The sequence below is a fragment of the Maniola jurtina genome, chromosome 18, assembly GCF_905333055.1.
Source record: "Maniola jurtina chromosome 18, ilManJurt1.1, whole genome shotgun sequence".
NCBI classification, from domain to species: Eukaryota; Metazoa; Arthropoda; class Insecta; order Lepidoptera; family Nymphalidae; genus Maniola; species Maniola jurtina.
Window position 1 is genome coordinate 12,384,921 of NC_060046.1, and position 12,667 is coordinate 12,397,587.

General features: G+C 39.9%; 1 protein-coding gene across 2 annotated transcripts; it reads left to right on the forward strand.

The window, feature by feature from the left end:
- Positions 1-831: 831 nt before the first annotated feature.
- LOC123874596 (nucleolar protein 6) lies at positions 832-12,586 on the forward strand. Of its 2 annotated transcripts, none has more exons than XM_045920080.1 (15): positions 832-938; positions 1,055-1,859; positions 2,027-2,299; positions 2,505-2,775; positions 3,173-3,391; positions 4,049-4,153; positions 4,646-4,788; positions 5,353-5,532; positions 6,320-6,478; positions 7,442-7,742; positions 8,287-8,537; positions 9,061-9,275; positions 9,894-10,076; positions 10,848-10,949; positions 11,994-12,586. In XM_045920080.1, the coding sequence occupies exons 1-15, from the start codon at positions 927-929 to the stop codon at positions 12,129-12,131; spliced, it is 3,357 nt and encodes a 1,118-aa protein (XP_045776036.1). In that variant the 5' UTR covers positions 832-926; the 3' UTR covers positions 12,132-12,586. The 2 variants fall into 2 exon arrangements, with proteins under 2 accessions (XP_045776036.1, XP_045776037.1); XM_045920081.1 differs by having other exon boundaries at positions 2,033-2,299.
- The last annotated feature ends 81 nt before the right edge of the window (positions 12,587-12,667 follow it).

Sequence of the window (12,667 nt, forward strand, 5' to 3'; positions counted from 1 at the left end):
AGACAAGTATGTGTGGACCGGTGTGAACTCTGCGACAAGGAGATTTTAATAATGGACGACTTGAAGTCCTGCGTCCGATCCTTTAGTATTATTTATAGAATTTCTAAGTCATGCACTGTTTCTCTATTTTGTTCAGTGGCTAATTAAATTAACTCAAATATAAAATACCAAAGTCTACAGATTACCTAACTCGAAAATGTATAGTTTAAATATTTATTAGTTTAAAATAAATCTATAACATCGTGGATGATTCGAATATTATCTAATAACTAACTAGGTATCTGTTTACATTTTATACATTTATGTATACCATTATATGAAAGAACATTTAAAAGCGAATATTGCTAAATTATTTATTGGTTAATGTATCATTGTCAAACAATGTGTCGATAAAATTAATTTTTAATTAAATATTTTGAAAAGAAATAATCTGTTTTATTGATTTCCAAATAGATGATGGGTAACTAACTACATTAAAACATGTCGCGTGGGGTCTGGACTCTGGGCATGTGAGTTTATCGCAAAGAGTAAAATGTATATAGGTACTAGAGCTAATTTCATAAAATGGACCCTTTCAAGTAAAGATTTTTATATAAACCTGTGAGGATGATACTGCCATTGGCGCAATTAAAATGCCATAAGCCTACGTTGTCGTATTAGTTTACAAATTGCGAAAAACCAAATTAAATTTGAATTTCGCGGGCAGACCCGTCACATCAACCATAATCAAAAAGCCTAGTTACGAAGAATCTACTATAGTCATAGACAACTCTATATTTTTTATTCAGTGAACTACAGACTGACAACTTATTAGCTGTCTATCATTTGTCAATGTCATTCTCATGCCATGCGAAAGGCGAAGTTGTTGTTTACAAAAATATAACCTATAAATTATGATAAAATATTGAAAATATTGTTGAATAAAAATGGTTAAACGTGTAAGTAACTATTGAATTTACAAATTATGCTATAGATTATCTATGTTCGTTAAAATTGCATTTACAAATCTACTTTTAACATGTTAAACAAATTACAAGCATTATTGGTTTTGTAGGAATTAAAAAACTCGGTTTCGGAGGACGAAGGTGATTCAAATATAATTAATGATAATGGCAAGAGACTCGCCGAGCCTGGAAACAAAGACACTCTTAAACGTATTAAAACAAAAAGCTTATATCGCCAGCCCACAGCAAACGAACTTAACCGACTACAAGAAACGGAAAACTTGTTTAATTCCAACCTCTTCCGACTCCAAGTCGAAGAAGTACTCCAGGAGGTAAAAGTTAAAGAGAAAACAGTGAAGAGGTTCCAAGAATGGTATAATAATTTCAAAACTTACCTCTTATCTATACCAGAAGATGACACCGAGTATGATTTAACAGAAAAAGCTTTCGAAAAACACTTAAAAGTTAAACTACCTGTCACCAAAGATATGAGAAAGTCAAAAGTAATGTTTCGCTTCCACAAATATACAGATGTTGAAATCGTTGGTTCTTACACATTAGGATGTTCAATTGATTCAAAATTGATTGTTGATTTGCAAATCACAGTGCCCGCTGAAACATATACAAAGAATGACTCGATAAACTACAAATATCATCTTAAAAGAGCAGCGTATCTTGCTTATTTAACCTCCTACTTAACTAAACTGGATTCTATAGAAGAAATGAAATACACATACCTAAATAATTGTGCCACCAAGCCAGTTATTCATTTGAAACCAGATGGGAAGCTTGGTAATCATTTGTCAGTACATTTAAACGTAGTATGTGATGCTGAAGCATATAAGCTCCACAGATTTAGTCCTACTCGGAACAACTTAAGAGAATCTTGGCTACTTTCATCGGACCAGCAAGAAGGTATTACATTTATTTATTTACAAGATATTTAAAACTTCCTCTAATAGTGACTGTTAATGTCATCTATTAGCAAAATGTTGCAGTTATCGAAACTACTTTTCAAAAGCCCATATTTTGATGCAGTTCTTTGAATTTTGCTGCTGTTTCATTTTTCATTTTATTTCAAGGTACAGAAATTGGACCACCCACACCCTTTTACAACAGCAGTATACTAACAGATCTAACAGCTGCAGAAAATCAGGCATTTCTAAATGAAACATTCATGAATAAGGAGAATTTAAAGCAAGCGATAGTTCTGTTAAAGATTTGGGTGCGACAGCGCAGTTTGCAGGTATCAGGTCATGTTATAAGCATGCTGGTTGCATATCTCGTGCAAGTGAAAAGGATCAACAATATTATGAGCAGCTATCAAATTATAAGGAATGTCTGGATCTATTTAAGTGAGTAAATAAGTAATAGTTAAGTTAAAGTAAGCATAAAGTATAAAGATGTTAATCTGAAGCCATTTTGAATTCAGCTTAGAAGTCCTTTTGAATTTAAGGATAAGATCAAATGGGCTGTGTAATCGCTGCATTCCATTCCTTATAAAATTCTGGTTTGTGTCATAAATAAGCAAGATACAATTATTTTGTGTTTATTTTCCAGAATCATCAGAATGGGACCAAAAAGGTATATCCCTACATAAAGGTCAACACACACCGCCCATTGAGGAATTCCACACACATTTCCCCATAGTATTCCTGGACAAGAGTGGCTATTACAATACATGCTGGCAAATGTGCAGGGGCACATATGACGCGTTGCGAAGGGAGAGTGGGCTAGCTGTGGATATGCTGGACAACGGCAAGATCAACAGCTTCATACCTCTGCTCATGACGCCTGTCACGGTTTTGATGCAGTTCGACCATATATTGAGGTAATACAATGATAAAAAGATAGGTTATTCACAGTTTTGCTCTTGAATAAGTCATGGATATTTATTAATAATTAAGTAATAAAATAAAATAAAACTAAGTTTTTAAAATGAACTAAAATCCTTAAAATATTTATAGTCAACTGTAAGAATACTTGTAAAATTTAAAACAAATATTTGGGGTGGCCACAAATTCCTCTGCAAATGATATGAATTGTTGTGAAAGTTTTCTCAACCACAGCTACTCACTACTCTTTTAATTACTTATCTATCTGCCTTGATATTGCATTGCCACTCAGTTCCAATCTGTGTTTAAAAACAAAAACTGACTGACAAGAAAGCGAGTTATTGAAAAAGGTGTTATGGAAAAAATGCTTGCATACAATTTTTGCCTTTTTAGGTTCAAAAATCTTCCCAAGCTAAAAGAGTCAATCTTACAAAGAGCTCCAAAGTCAACCAGAGTCAATTACGGACTGGATCAACTAGCGCTGGTCACGGACACCCTACACAACTTGCTAAGGAAAGGCCTTGGGGAAAGGGTCAACTTAATACTACAAATTGTTGAAGCTGACTTCTCTTGGGATGTTACTAGAACTGTGGAGAAGGCTAGGAAAAATGGGTGAGATTTTTTTAAATTTTCAAGGGATTCCATATCTCTAGAGAAAAAAAGGGACTTCGTCTGTGTTGGTGTTAGCTGGTGGGCGTGCTCTGCCTTTTTGGAGTGTTTTTTTTTTTGTTAAAACTGACTGGAAAGCGCTCTAAGGGCGTGCCGTGCGTGTTTCGGCGAGCGCCGGCACAGACGGGGTCCATACTTGTATAGTTTCCCTAACTTTTTGCAAATAACTACAAACTTGACATTGGATAATCTTTGTAAAGCCAGACGAGAGAGGAAAAAAAGAGAAGAAAAGGAATCCTGGTAGGATCACTTCATTATCTGTCTGTCAACATCCGTCAATGGAATCAAAATCTATGGGGCACTTCCCGTTCTAGGATCACGAAATTTGGCAGATAGCAATGTCAAGCAACCAGTAAAGGGAAAAATCTGAAAAACCATGAATTTGTTAATCACAAAAAATAAATTAAAAAATGCTATTTCCTGTACGACGGTACGGAACCTTCCGTGTGCAAGATTTTATTACTAAATAATTTTTATTTGTCTAGTTACATTCTTCTTTCTGGGCTGGTTTCCGCACTTAAACGTTTCCGTCTGTTGTGCGTGATGTCTAGTTACATATTCATGCCTAGAATTTTGTTCTCACATGTAATTTTTTTACAGTTATGTGGAAAACTTGTTGTTTGGCTTCATTCTGAATCCTGAAAACGCAATGAACCTCGTGGACAAGGGACCGCCGGCCAATCTACCTGAGGCCGAAGAATTCAGGTATGCTTCATCATTATCAACCGATAGACGTCTACTGTTGTACATAGGTTTCTTGTAGGAACTTCCGCACGCCACGGTGTTGCGCCGCCTGGATCTCACGAGTTTAAAAATACAAAAAAAAACTGTGTGCGAGCTAAAGTTTCTACTGTCTCAGTATAATGCGGTTACTTCGTCCGCGTGGATGTAAATATTTTGAATCCCACAGGAACTCATTAATTTTCTGGGATAAAAAGTAGCCTATGTATAAGCTATCTCCATACAAAATTTCAGCTCAATCCGTCCAGTAGTTTTTGCGTGTAAGAGTAAAAAACACAAACACACACACACGCATATGCACGCACGCACACACACACACACACACACACACACACACACACGCACGCACGCAGCCACGTATCCACGCACACACGAACGCACGCACATATACACGCACACACACACTACACATATTTAAAATTTTGCCTATACAATATGATGTGATTTGTTATGCAGAGTGTTCTGGGGCAACAAGTCGGAGCTGCGTCGGTTTCAAGACGGCTCCATCACCGAAGCGTGTGTGTGGGACGCCGCCACTCCCGCCGACAGACGAGCCATAAGCCGACAGATTGTAGACTACCTTCTACAACTTAAGTATGGTAAGAAATAACAATTTTATATTTCACCATGCTGTAATTGAAGCTTGACGTTTTCGGCTAGTTGGAGTTCTCAGGTCTCAGTTTTGAAATTTCTGGTCTGGTCTGGTGGGAGGCTTCGGCTGTTGCTAGTTACCACCCTACCGGCAAAGCCGTGCCGCCAAGCGAATTAGCGTTCCAGTATGATGCCGTGTAGAAACTAAAGCAGTATGGGTTTAATGAAAACTGTCATACCCCTTCCAGTTTAGCCCGCTTCCATCTTAGACTGCATTATCAATTACCACCAGATGAGATTGCAGTCAAGGGCTAACATGTATCTGAATTTAAAAAAATTGGTTGTCTGTAAAGTCGGTTTACTGACGATAGTTGAACGTGACAACAAAGGCCGATTGTGCTTCTTTGTCGCTCGTTCCGCGCTCTCGCTTGCACTTCAAGCCTTACATGGAACGCCTCAGAGCGAGGTAACGCCGCATGAGTCATGTTTTTTCGTGCGTGCAGCCGGCTCTATCGAATTATAAGACGTTGTCACGTCAAAAAAAGTATAAATAACTATTGTTGCAATCGCAGATATCCCATCATCGGAGCTGTACCACGTGTGCGGTCAGCTGGACTCGCTGACGGCGCGCAAGTCGGCAGGCTGTCGGCAAATGGAGGAGACGGCGCTGTCAGTGTTGCAGGCTTTCGACGAGTTGAGGAGAGACTTGCGCGCTCTGACTCAGCTGCCGCTGGACATTAGCGCTGTTTATGGTGAGTTTGGACTCGGAGCTGTACCACGTGTGCAGTCAGCTGGACTCGCTGACGGCGCGCAAGTCGGCAGGCTGTCGGCAAATGGAGGAGACGGCGCTGTCAGTGTTGCAGGCTTTCGACGAGTTGAGGAGAGACTTGCGCGCTCTGACTCAGCTGCCGCTGGACATTAGCGCTGTTTATGGTGAGTTTGGACTCGGAGCTGTACCACGTGTGCAGTCAGCTGGACTCGCTGACGGCGCGCAAGTCGGCAGGCTGTCGGCAAATGGAGGAGACGGCGCTGTCAGTGTTGCAGGCTTTCGACGAGTTGAGGAGAGACTTGCGCGCTCTGACTCAGCTGCCGCTGGACATTAGCGCTGTTTATGGTGAGTTTGGACTCGGAGCTGTACCACGTGTGCAGTCAGCTGGACTCGCTGACGGCGCGCAAGTCGGCAGGCTGTCGGCAAATGGAGGAGACGGCGCTGTCAGTGTTGCAGGCTTTCGACGAGTTGAGGAGAGACTTGCGCGCTCTGACTCAGCTGCCGCTGGACATTAGCGCTGTTTATGGTGAGTTTGGACTATGTTCATCGACACCCGATGGACATCCACTGCTGGACCTAGGTACTTCCACTTGGCTTCCTCTCGTTGGCATCTGCCCACTCGCATAGTATCGCACACAAAAAAAAATCAAGTTCAAAATTGTTTACTGCGAATATGAGTGAACAGTGCAGATGTAACAAAAAACGAAAAGATACACCAAAAACAAAAGTTTTATTGGATGTAAGGTTATATTCATATTTGTTTCTCTCAGGTATATCCCCAGTGTTCAGCTATTGCGATCCCTTCCCAGCACTGGGCTTCAATCCGGACCGCAACCCGCGACGTCGCGCGAACGCGTCGCTTATAAAGGAAGCGCCCAACGCGCGACTACCCGAATACACGCCCGCTAACAAAGCTATTTTGGAACTGAGTAAGTATGCATAGTACATGCGCATTACGATACACACTTAGACACACACACACACAACCCCTCCCCCCACACAATCAAACTTTAATATCTATAGCAAGAAACAGTTAAAATTATTTTGCTATAATCCGCCAACAGAAAAAATCTCTATGGTCAAACATGCAGTTACATGCTGTATTGTCTAGTCTTGCATTGTAAAGTCGAAATCTCCTGAGGATGCTCCGGTGTCGGAGAGTAGTGGATAAGTTTTGTGTGGTGGTGCATGTGAGTGGTGGTGGCAGTGCTTGCTTGGGAGCTTGGCTTTATTGCTTGGTTGGGGAGGTAAGCGGTGCTTAGCTTGTAACTGCATGTTTGACCATACAGATTTTTTCTGTTGGCGGATTATAGCAAAATAATTTTAACTGTTTCTTGCTAAACATGAACTTCCGCAAAGTAACGCCTGATTCTATCCAATATTTAATATCTATCTTCTTCTATCAATTGCTGATGACCACGGTATTTCACCAAAAAATCTCAAAAATTTTATTCAACTGATAAGTTCAATAAAAATATATTAAAATTTTATATTTCAATATTCCCGTGAAAATGCTAGCCGCCATTTTTTTGAGTTCCTGAGCTCTGTCATGATGTCAAACGGATTGGTCGGCATTGTCTTAGTGAAATACAACTACAATTCACGTGACGTCACTGTAAAAATTCATCATGGCGGCTACTGTTTCGTGTGTTTCAAATATTTGTAAAACAGATATAAAAATTGAAATCCTTAAAATGAATTGTAAATTAGGGTTCCATACCCAAAGGGTAAAAACTGAGCCCTTTTAATGTCACTCTACTTTCTGTCTCTCTGTCTGTCTGTCTGCATGTCACAGGTCACTAGCTCGTAGACAAAATGAGTTACAAACCTGAAATTTTGGTAATTTAGATTTTTCTCGCTTGGTGTAAAATACCCTATTGTCACATTTTCAGGTTACAGCGGCAAATGGCCAGGCGATATCGAAGCGTTTCGCTGTCTCAAAGCAGCGTTCCACCTCCAAATAGCTGACCGACTGCACAAGCAGTACTCCCTCCCCACACACGCCTACGACAATCACGTGGACGTGCTCAAAAACGGCTTAGTCTTCCGCCTTCAAATCGCGCACCCTAAGGAGATCACACTCTTGCGGAGAGAGGTGGACAGAGGGGTGGTGAGGTTTACGGAAAGCGAGGAGAGTGTGAAGTTGGTGTGTGAGACTGTGTTGCTGCCGAGACTTAGGGGCGCGTTGCATGGGTAAGTGATGAATGAATGAATGTAAGATTACAGATATCAGCAAATAAAGAGGACAACACAGATAAAAGATGGCGGCCTCGAAACAGCTAATCTGTTTGGCGGCCATTTTAAATAAGTTGTAAGTTACTCTCAATACGCGCCCAAGCTTTTGACAAAATGGTGGCTTCAAAACAACTATTCTGCTTGGAGGCCATTTTAATTAAGATCTGAGTTAATCTCAATTCGCGCCCAAGCTTATGATGAAAATGGCGGCTTCAAAAGAGCTGCTTTGTTTGGTGGTTATTTCAGATAAGGTTTAAGTTACCTTCAAAGCAGCGTTCCACCTCCAAATATTGGTATTTTAAAACACGTCGATAAAAGGTGGCGTTCCTGAGAAATCTGTGTTGGTCGTTTAAAACGAACGACATACTTCAAACATACAAACATTTTTTTTTTATTTCCTTGCAACAGAATTGCAAAATAGATTTCAACGCCGAACTCACGTCAACAGTATAAGTCCGAGCGAAGCGAGCACATTTTTTAAAAGCTTTTTTTTTGTCCATAGTTTGCATCAAAAGCACCCCGCATTTGGTCCGACCGTCTGTTTATTCACGCGCTGGTTGTCCTGCTACCTACTGAGTGACCACTGGCCACCGTGTGTGTCGGAGTTGCTAGTCAGTGCGGTGTTCACTCTCCACGCGCCGCTGCTGCCGCCCACGTGCCCAACAGTGGGCTTCTATCGAGTGCTGAAGCTCCTGGTGTCCACGGACTGGAGCAGTCAGATGATCGTGCTAGACTTCAATGATGACATGTCACGTAAGTATTGTTTATGACAAGAATTATTATCACCGGCAAAACTGTTCAGTCAAAGCAAGCGACTTTTTTTTTTTTTTTTTATTCACTATAGGCAAGCGCTTGACCACAATCACACCTGATGGAAAGTGATGATGTGGCCACATGAGACGCGTTTACCTAGAAGATGCCTATTTACTCACTTATTCAAAGTTCCCTTTTCCCCCCCTCCAACTAAGCGTACAGCTTGTGCTAAGAGTAAGACAATAGTGCAACTGGCGGGGTTTGAATCGCCGACCTTTTGGATTTCAATTCGCTCCTTTGACCGTTGAGCCAATAAAAAGGCACCAAAAGCACAAGAATAGTCACCAAAATGTAACAATTCCACAAAACATAACCGGCGACAAGTTAGCAAAATGTAACCAGTATATTATATTAATCTTAGGCAGGGTACAAAGCATCAAAATGTCACCAATGACAAGTCACCTGATAATTTTAGTCATATTTTAGTGTAATATTTTAACATCGGCGTTCTCCAAACAAATAGGTGAAGAAATAACAGAGTTGGAGCGCAAATTCAACACGCGTGAGACTCAGACCCCCTACATGTATATCGTGACGGCATACGACGGGGACCTCCCATCCGTGTGGAGCAGGGGTTCGCCCGCCAAGCCGGTGGTGGTGCGCACGCAGCTCATCGCTAAATCCACGCTAACTTATGTGGAAAAGGCTTTGCTGGTTGATATGGAGGAAAGCATTTTGGTAAGAGGAGTCCAGTTGCGTATGTTTCTTAGGGTTCCGTAACCCTTATGTCACTTTGTTTTCTGTCTGTCTGTCCGTCTGTAACAAGAAAACCTATAGGGTACTTCCCGTTGACAATCATGAAATTAGGTAGGTAGGTGGTATCACAAGTAATGGAAAAAATCCGAAAATTGTGACCATGTGGTTACATCACGAAAAAAATATTAAAATGTGTTCATATGAGAACAAGTAATTAGTGTTTTCAATTTTCAAAGTAAAATAACTATATCAAATGGAGTATTATGATACTCCATATGATTTTCATAATTATGTGAAAGGGCTTTACTAGTTCATTCTAAATCAGATTTTTATTTATTTTTATGCATACAAATTTTTGATTTATCGTGCAAAATGTCGGAAAAAATACTCGAGTACAGAACCCTCGGTGCGTGAGTCTGACATTACTACCTGCCCATGATCGTTGGTCAACAGGAATAGGTTTTGATTCAAACATACATCGAAGTGATTCTATAAGGGTTCATTTTTCCTTTTGAGGTACGGAACCCTAAAAAGTAAAGAACTGTACTAATTTTGTGGTGTACAATAAAAGGATATTCATTCATTATTAAATATTTCCAGCCGGCCTTCATCCCGTCCCTATCAGGATATGACGTACTGATCTACCTCGAGAGAAACCTAGTGCCTTACTCCAGCGAGAGGCTGGACGTGGCGCCTCGATCACTGCCTGTGGCCACCTTGGCCGAAGACGTCATACCCGTAGTCGAGTTCCATCCGGTTGACAGATACTTGGAGGAATTGAAGGTGAGGCAGGCAAAAAGATGAACAAATTTGAGCCTAAAAGCAAGGCTTTTAAGGTCCATTTTACTTAAATGATGACATTTCAGCACTCGAATTGTATCACCTAAGCCTACATACATGAAGAGCGATGATAGTTTTTAGTAATTATTAAATATCCAAAATTCGTAAAATCAACGTCCATTGTTTGTTTAAGTTTGCTGACCATTTGAAGACTACGCGAGAAAAACAAGAAATGTAAATTAATCATAAATAATAAACTGCAATTTAAAGTACAAAAGATCATGATGAAGCCTACATAGTGTTAGGTGGGATTTGTTTGTTTTTTGTTTCTCTCTCGTCTGGCTTTACAAAGATTAGCCAATGGTCAAGTTTGTAGTTATTTGTAACAAGTTAGTTAAACTATACAAGTATGGACCCCGTCTGTGCCGGCGCTCGCCGACACACACACGGCACCCCCTTAGAGCGCTTTCCAGTCGGTTTTAACAAAAAAATAAAACACTCCTAAAAGGCAGAGCACGCCCGCCAGCTAACACCAACACAGACGAAGTCCTGATGAAGCCTACATAGTGTTAGGTGGGATTTGTTGATAGTCTGTGCGTGGCCTAGCGTTCTCCAAGAGTCTATGGTTTTGGCGGACACTCTGTCTCTGGTGACGCGTAGAATGGCGGATAGTCGATTGCGTTCGACGTATAAGTTAATAATAATGTGAACAGTTAAATAAAATTCTGATAAAGTGTTTTTATCTCTATTAATAGGTACTATGTGTGTTTTCAGAGCGCGTACGGCGACTTCGCAGTATTTTTCCACGACCGTTATGGAGGCGACGTCATCGCGGTGCTATGGAAACCGGATATCCAGGAACTTAGAGATTTACAGGTATCTCTCGACCCATCAACTTCAAAATCTTTTAAAAGATATACTCTAAGGTTGAAATCTATAGAGCGCACTTTGACTTTGATTAGATAAATTTCAGTTAAAACGAGATAGATTTATGCCAGTGGTATTTATTTATTTATTTATTTATTTACATCTAATTGAACGGCAGAGCCACTTACACGAACTAGATGATTAATTATTATACAAATACAAAAAGAAAAAAATAAATTAAAATAAAAGGTAAAGATAGAACAAAATATGATACAATAAAAGATTTTAAATTTTGAATGAATGTATACGCTGAGAGCACTGAATGATCCTGTTCATTCAATGCTCTCCGCGTACCTCAGTAACTCCTGAACCAACGATGCCCACCTGTCATTGAATGGATCCCATTAATCATTTATATCCGAGAGCGCGTTGAAGGAAACCAATGAACGCGGTATCGGTGCCATAGATCGAGCAACAGTACGATGAACTGGTACCACGAAAAGTTTATTCTTTCGTGGACGAAGATTATTATTTAATTTAGGTACTCGTATACGACAGAGTTGGTCATGAAGGTCTGGAGCGTCGACATCCCCTCGCAAAATTCGGCACATGATTTTTAGTTGGTCGCAAGTCCGTCTGACCTCCAAGGAGTTAAAACCCAAGCAACCTAAAAGAAATTTGGTTGTATATAGGAAGGGGTAATATCCATAGCAACGCTTATACAAGTATCTTAGGAAGGTCTTTTCTACTTTTTCTAACATGAGTCCGTATTTTTTCTCGTACGGATGCCAGACACAGGTACTTGTTTCGAGTATAACGCTGTCTCGTTCTAACAGTGTCTTAAGTCTGAGTAAAGTCAAAGTGCGCTCTATAAATCTCGGCCTAAAATTTTGTTGCCACCAAAATCAGTACTAGTGTTGCTATTAGTGACAGAATTTTTGAAATCAGATGAAAAGTTTCAGAGATTCTTCCTACATCCAAACCTACAATCATACTCTTTATAATATTAGTGTAGATATTCTAGATTTTGAAGAGTTTTTGCTTTATTTTCAGATTTCAAACGCCAATGCACTAAAACCAGTATCGGTAAATGGTGAGACGAAATACAAAGTAAACACGGAAGCGATTGTGGAAGACTTCCGGATATTGGGGGCGGGGCTTGTGCGGGAACTTGTTGTTAATACTAAGTGACTATATTGATATCGTATAGGTGTTTATGACTGTATGAATAACTTGAATTAAACGCACTTTTGAAATCGGTATTTTTATTTCCATTCAGTATGTTCTTACCTGAGACAGTTATAAATATATAAGAATCCGGCTTTACAGTTTATCCGGCAGAAAATATTGTACATTGACCTTTAGAAAGGAATCGCGGCTTCGTAGAGCGTTGTCTCTGTCACTCATACCTATGTGACGTTTTGTCGGTATCAACGACAGAGACAACGCTCTACGAAATCTCGAAACCGCTATCTCTTTCCAACGGTCGATGTATAATATATACGACAGTTTATGACAGTTAAGAAAATTGTAACAAAATCTCGAGGTTTTACCTATCAAAATGTAGGCTATAAAACATGGACCAATGGTTTTATACTATCTCTATGCTATAAAACGATTAGGTATGTGACATCAAAACAAAAACACACGAACAGAAACAACGAAGAAACAAAACATAAGTACCTATTTATTTATCTAATTTTAAGAAAAAGTATAATATCTATTTC

What these genes read in the sequence shown, in the direction of transcription:
- LOC123874596 (XM_045920080.1), top strand. An exon ending in CAGTTCGACCATATATTGAG is followed by an intron (nt 2,776 to 3,172) that starts GTAATACAATGA and finishes TTGCCTTTTTAG; the next exon opens with GTTCAAAAATCTTCCCAAGC. An exon ending in CTTCAATGATGACATGTCAC is followed by an intron (nt 8,538 to 9,060) that starts GTAAGTATTGTT and finishes CCAAACAAATAG; the next exon opens with GTGAAGAAATAACAGAGTTG.